Source organism: Macadamia integrifolia, unplaced genomic scaffold, assembly GCF_013358625.1.
Source record: "Macadamia integrifolia cultivar HAES 741 unplaced genomic scaffold, SCU_Mint_v3 scaffold1504, whole genome shotgun sequence".
Classification (NCBI taxonomy): domain Eukaryota; kingdom Viridiplantae; phylum Streptophyta; class Magnoliopsida; order Proteales; family Proteaceae; genus Macadamia; species Macadamia integrifolia.
The window spans coordinates 19,686-26,732 of NW_024868234.1; the positions used below are offsets into that span (position 1 = coordinate 19,686).

The window sequence follows — 7,047 nt, forward strand, 5'->3', positions numbered from 1 at the left end:
CACCACTCACCTTGGTTGTAGGTTGGAAGGGTGAGATTCCAAGTTGTCAACCTGATATCAACTCACGTTAGGCCTCACCATTTTGTGCTTATCTCTGTCCTAGGTACAAGCATAAATGGGTATCAATGAGTATTGGAAACACCGGAGGGGAACCCACAAGTTCTACCCCAGAAGGCATGGGAACTGCCCATTTTGACAGTCCAGAACTATTCACTGAAAATAGGCATCCGAAAACAAGGACCTGAGTCACCGAAAATAGGTCTGTTATTTCTGGTGGCCTTGGCAGAAGCTCATTAAGAGCTATGGGTTCATCGAAAATATGTCATTGGGTGTTTTCGGTGGGTGTTTCCAATTGTAAACCTAGAAATGTGCCACCATTTTGGGGGTTTTCCTACTCGGGCCCGATCCCCAGGATTTATTCTATAGAGGTTGTAAGGGGACTTCCCACCTCTCATTTAAGCTGAAGAAATCAAATTTCCACTGAGCTATTTGGGAGATACGACAATCGAACGGTTGAAACCCTAACTCTCTATTTAATAAAAAATATTTCTAGAGTTCAACCGGGGTGGTTTGAGCTCAGAAAACACATAGGGGAGTGCGATGAACACTCACCTGACCTCTAGGATGTGTCGGATCCAAGGCTCACCCCTCCGACTTGGTGATTCCCTACCTTGCTCAAAGGTAAATACTCAAAAATGGAAGGAAGGGAGTTTTGGGGAACGTAGCATCTACCTCCGGCAACAATCGACAACCAATGCGAAGCCAGGAGCTCACCCACCATCTCCTCCTCCTTCTTCTTCTTCTTCTCCTTCTTCCTTTCTCCTCTCTTCTCTCACTTTCCCACATTTTGAACAAGTGAGAAGTGAGAAATGAGCCCACTTCTCTTATTTATGGTAAGTAAGGACCTTAGGGTCCAATTGGTTGGGCACTTGTCCTGAACTTAAGTTGATTAAGTTGTCATTCGGGACACATGGGTCCACCTCCTTAGGCTCATAGGGTGTACAAGTCATGGAGAAGGGTGTAAGGTAGTGTGGGAGGTTAGTCGGAGCTGACCATGATGCATGTAATAGGGCTCACGGGTATTGACACCATTTTAGCACCACAAGGGCTACTGGATTGAGGTCACCAAATTTAGCCCAGGTGTTTCTGGTGGTCTTGTTTCCAATGGCCAAGGCAGTGATGTGCCTTGATAGTCTATTGTCCTCCTATGGCCATTCCATAGGGGATTGTGCTAGGAGGCATATATGGTCTTCCAGCTATTTCTAATACGTGCTGGGACTTGAGTGGGGAGGTGCGAATTCACGTACCGCTTGGGGTTGAAAGGTTTGGATCCCCTCTAGTTTGACAGGAATGAAATGCATGGGCAAGTAGTGTCATTCCTTCCCTTTTGCAATGGGTTTCTGCAAGCCAAAAACCCATTGGTGCCCTCTACCTCTATCCTGAGACCTATCACACAAGTTCAAATGTTACCGGTTTAGGGCATGGGTGTAACACTCACCCGAGTCACTAGTTTTTCAAAAGAGCAAGTCAAGTCGAAAAACCTAGTTTTCCAACTATAGGTAGAACATTAAAATATACTTTTATCAATTAGTATGTATTAAACAACGTATTATGTTTTCATTTTAAAACCAATCTGCCCTTAAGGAATTGTATATTGTTGGGAATTTTGTCTTATTCAAATTCTTTATTAGGGCACCAATTGCATAAGATATTTTGTGGAAGACAAGCATGAAAAGGGTCAGAATTATAGAACATTGATTTATGTTGAATGTCATAAGTCAAACGTCTTCTTTCACAAATGGATATGTGACACATATAATGTTGCGTAGTCTTCCTTTACCGACTGCCACTGAAATATTTTTTCATCATGATGAGATATATTGATGGGTGTCATAAAAGGAGAGGTATTGTCATGTTTCATGAAGTAAAAAGAGTAATAATAGAGGTCAGATTGTGAGTTTTCCTTCACATGTGGTGGAAGAAAATTATTTACTCGAAAATTGTCAAATTTGTCATTTCAGTGATGGGATATATTTTTTCATTTTGTTATTTGTTTCTTCCTTAGATAGTACTTTTGTTGATGAATCTTCCCCTAAGATTCTTACCTGAAAAGAAAAAAAAATCATTTTTTAAAGATATTTTCAAGCACTGAGGCCTTTCACCAAAGAAAAATAAAAAGAAAGCTCATTAACCCTTCATTACAATTTTAGAAAAATAAATGTTGCTATGTAATGTATGGTAGTGAAAGATGCCAAAATGAGAATATATGCAAAGAGTATATTGTCTTCCATACATTGGCTGCGTATCATTTTTTCTTCTTTTGAAACGTATCTTATCCTATTACTAAACTGAACACGATCCCAAAAATAAAATTACTAAAAGTTGATTATGATACGGTTCCTTTCTTCTTCAAAAAAAAAAAAAAAAATCTCAAATCCAAAGTAGTGCTGGTAGTTGAGGGCCTTGGGCCCAATGCCTAGACGGCTTGGATATGGAAAGGCAACGTGAAAATGGGGGGCAATTTTGCCACATGCGTTATGGGTTGCATCACTGTCTCCACTGATTGGGAGAATCTGAAGTGAAGCCTGACCCATCCAGTTTGAGAAAGAGACTGCATTTACTGTACTTTGTGTAGAGATGGGTATGGATTATTCTGGAGGGAATGACTGAAGCAAGCCACTCGGCATTTTTTATTTATTTTTTGTTGATATCAACAAGCGGCTCAGCCATGGCATGAATCTATGACCAATCAACTGTACAGGTCCCGTTGTATCGTTTTGCAAAGCTTCCTACTTCTCGGTTATATATTCACAACAAACTACCCATTATTCGTCGACTTGAAACCTCAATCTGGAGAGAGAGGAGCCATGGTTTTCAGCAAATGGGTTTTTCTGATTGTCATCCTTCATTTGTTTGAGACAATACCCAGTACTGTCTCAAGTTCTTCTTTGAAGGCCAAAGAGCTAGCTGATATATCTGTGAATTGTCTGAAGCATGCCAAAACACCAGAGTTTATGGATTGGATGGTAGGTATCAGGAGGAAAATACATGAGAATCCAGAACTTGGGTATGAAGAATTTGAGACCAGTAAGCTTATCAGAGGCGAGCTCGATAAGATGGGCATCCCTTACAAACACCCATTTGCAGGTACAGGCGTCATCGGCTATGTCGGCACCGGTAGACCACCGTTCGTAGGGCTAAGAGCAGATATGGACGCTCTTCCTGTCCAGGTCAGAACAATCAAATTGACTCAATAAAAAATCTCCATTTTGTTTGTAGAAATTATTTTAGTTTTGTTGTGTGATATTTCTGCTTATTAATTACTTGGGCTAGCTTTACTACTGTGATGATCATGATATAGGAACTTGTGGAGTGGGAGCATAAGAGTAAAGTCCCTGGGAAGATGCATGCTTGTGGGCATGATGGTCATGTCGCCATGCTTCTGGGCTCGGCTAAAATCCTTCAAGAGTATCGCGATAATTTGCAGGTTTGATTTTTTTACACGATCTTCATCACTACATGCGTATTGTTTTGGTCCCTAGACCTTCAATTAATCTCTCTCTCTCTCTCTCTCTCTCTGTGCATGTGTGTGTGTGCGTGCCTGTGTGTGTGCCTTAATTCTCCTAGCTAGTGAGATATATCTTAATTACAATTCTTATTGCCACCATACTGTGATGATCTCATTTAATTTATTTCTTTTTCAATAATATCTATTTATGAGAAAGGGAGAAAAATTCTCGACATTTTGATACTTTATTGCTCAAGTATCATCACTAACCATACGTGAAGCGTACACTGATGTGATAATGTAATAATCATCGACTTTCTCCAAGTTCCAGATTTGGTAATTTTCAACTTTCATTCCTTTTTGAGAATTTTTTACTAATTGGGTCTCTTAGAAGTTTTGTTTCTCTGGACGACGATCCTGAATGAAACTTGTCTGCTGCCTGAGTTGCAGTAAAGTAGCTGTAACTCCTGGTATTAGCTAAAGGAATGGAATCCCAAGGGCAGATTTGAAAATACCCACCTTGACTTAAACATCAACATTTGTAATGAAAATATGCTTGGATAATGAATAGTGAGTAGGAAGTGGAAGAATCCACATTATTTGTTTTGATGTATATTGTTTGTATATGGATGCCTCGAAATAACTTAAAAAATCAAATGGGATAGGGTGGTTCTTGGACGGGTTTATCACGTTTTCAAAACCGAAAGGCCAACAAGGAACCGACTTGAAGTTGAACAGCTAAGAACCGTTTAGGATGCATAGTAACTCATAATTAATACTTAATACTTATAAGGTTTATATCGTAAATAACTGTTCTGTTCGATTTTTTATATGCTTAGAAATATATATTCAACTCTTCAAAAAAAAAAAGTAAAATGTAGTATATATTCAATTCTTCAAAAAAAAAAAGTAAAATGTAGTTATTTGTGTACTTAGGAATTTTAGACTAATTTAATTGTTCGAGAGCCTAAAATTGTTAAGGAACCTAACTAGAACGTGATTGGATCGTAAAGTTGGATAAACAAGATAGTTCTAAGTGAGTTTGAAGTCTCTACTCACTTGGGTACCTCCTCACATGGGTAGACCAATGAAAAGGACTCTCTCTTATTTAAAATTGTGACTGTTAAGATGGAAATTCCACTTCATTGGTAGCTATCCATATGGTAAAGCACACCACGTGGGTAGAGAATCTGAATTCATTTTGAAGGAGTCTGGTTCTCTACCCATGTGGGTACCAAAACTGATTAGGAACTGTCTCAATCTATAACCATCCCGATTGACCCCATTAACTGTAACTTCATGCACTTTCTTATTGTTTCTGGTAATAGAGAGATGCATGATTATTAACGTATGGGTAACTTGAAATGCTATTTGGTGGTTTGATCAACAGGGAACTGTAGCTCTTCTTTTCCAACCAGCTGAGGAAGGTGGTGGTGGAGCAAGGAAAATGATTGAGGATGGAGCATTGGAGAACATTGTTGCCATCTTTAGTCTCCATGTATCCACTGAATTGCCCGTTGGTTCAGTGGCTTCTAGGCCTGGCCTTATAAGGGCTGGAAGTGGCTTCTTTGAGGCTGTCATAAGTGGGAAAGGGGGTCATGCAGCCATGCCTCACCATACAATTGACCCAATTTTAGCTGCCTCCGATGTTGTTGTTAGCTTGCAGCATCTCGTTTCCCGTGAAACTGATCCTCTAGATTCACAAGTATAATTTAATTTCTCTCTTTAATTAGTGTTGCAGATTATTTTCTTGTTCCTAATCTAAAAACAAGAATTATTTCGTTCTTTTTTAAGTAAACAAAAATCTTGTTGTAATCGAAGTTGCTGAAAAATGCTGTAGTCATTTTCTTGTTCTTTTAGAGGGCATTAAATCAGGGTTCTCTTTCCGGTCACCATGCCTAGTGAAATATAATGCTTCACTATGTGATAGAGGATCAATCAAATATCTCATTGGTCTAATTTCAGCTTAAAGTGAGTAGAAGATGTAGCGAAAATTACAAAAGATAACAATTATCTAGTGCAATTGGAGAGATTGTCGTGCTCACCAGGAAGTCCCGACTTTGAATATCCTAATTGTTACCTTCCCCTCCCCCCTCTTCTATAGTGTACCCATGTGTATGTGGGGTCCTCTATTATATGGAAAAACCCTATGTACTACCTAGTGTTAAATAGGGAAGAGTTATGCCCCTTTTTCAGCTTTTAGAAACTTTTGTGAATAAGTGCCTAGCGCACTTAGTAGCATGTTGTGCATAGAAGCCCATTGCTACCAAAAGGTCTTTGGCACATAAAAGAAAGTGTCAAATAGACATTATGAACTTGTTCATATTATGTATACTTGCAGGTAGTTTCAGTTGCAAAGTTTAAAGGAGGTAGTGCATTCAATGTTATTCCAGATGCTGTAACAATTGGTGGCACATTCCGTGCTCTGTCAAATGAAAGGTTTATGCAACTCGAGCAAAGAATTGAGGAGGTATTTAAGCAATGATCATCATAAACTGCATGCAGCTTATTTATGATAATGGGTTGACCAGTGCTAACATTCTTTGAAAATGCAATTATAATAGGTTATCACGAAAGGAGCTGAAGTACATAGGTGTAGTGCAAAGGTTGATTTCCTTGAAGACAAGAAGTCCTTCTACCCAGTGACAGTAAACAACGAAGAGTTGCATGAGCACTTCCGGAATGTGGCAGGAGATATGATCGGTGTGGAGAAGGTGAAAGTGATGAAACCGACGATGGGAGCAGAGGATTTTGCCTTCTTCGCTGAGGTGATACCTGGGTGCAACTACTTCCTTGGAATGAAAGATGAAACCAAAGGACCTCTTGCATCTAATCACAACCCTAACTTCATACTCAATGAAGATTCCCTTCCTTATGGTGCTGCACTACACGCAACTTTGACCATAAGGTACCTTCTTCAGTTCCAACAACCCAAGTATCTGTTGGAAGACGGAAAGGTCCGTGATGAATTATGATGATGAGGTGATTCACTCCTTTTTGGAGCTTGACGTGGGCAGCTTTTAAGTGTTGATCGACTTTATGAGATCATGAAGTTCCCCCTCCCACTTTGACAGTAGTCATGAAATACTCTTTTCCCTATTTTCTTCCAATGGATCCTTTGCAGGTTGGAGATGTAAATAAAGGCTATGTTTTATATGGCCAACACGTATGGTAAAGTGTGTACGTCCCAGCAAAAATATTGCTAGTTTCATATAATGGCAGAAGAGTAGTGATTCTGTCACCCACAGGTGACCTATCTATCTCACTATAAGAATTTATCAGGTGAAGGGGGGGGGGGGGGGGATGGAAATTTAGTGTTATTTATGTTGAGCAATCATCATCATGAGAATTTTCGAAGGTTAAGACGACCCACTCTAAAGTCGCCCTTCCTGCGCATAATTTTAGGTATCGGTATTGGCATTGTTCAGCATGTAAGCCAATATGTAATTCGTATTGCCTGAGCGAGCCTAATACTGATACAATGTCAATATGGAGAGCCTAATACTAATACAATATCAATATGGATAGGGTGAATTAGG

The 7,047-nt window shown here is 39.5% G+C and overlaps 1 protein-coding gene across 1 annotated transcript; it reads left to right on the plus strand.

The window, feature by feature from the left end:
* Positions 1-2,867: 2,867 nt before the first annotated feature.
* LOC122063968 (IAA-amino acid hydrolase ILR1-like 4) lies at positions 2,868-6,555 on the plus strand. Its single transcript, XM_042627666.1, has 5 exons — positions 2,868-3,230; positions 3,362-3,487; positions 4,899-5,213; positions 5,850-5,978; positions 6,073-6,555. The coding sequence occupies exons 1-5, from the start codon at positions 2,868-2,870 to the stop codon at positions 6,481-6,483; spliced, it is 1,344 nt and encodes a 447-aa protein (XP_042483600.1). The 3' UTR covers positions 6,484-6,555.
* The last annotated feature ends 492 nt before the right edge of the window (positions 6,556-7,047 follow it).

Coding starts and splice junctions, on each gene's coding strand:
- LOC122063968 (XM_042627666.1), top strand. CDS start 2,868: ATGGTTTTCAGCAAATGGGTTTTTCTGATTGTCATCCTTCATTTGTTT. Junction 3,231..3,361: donor TGGACGCTCTTCCTGTCCAG/GTCAGAACAATC, acceptor ATCATGATATAG/GAACTTGTGGAGTGGGAGCA. Junction 3,488..4,898: donor AGTATCGCGATAATTTGCAG/GTTTGATTTTTT, acceptor TTTGATCAACAG/GGAACTGTAGCTCTTCTTTT.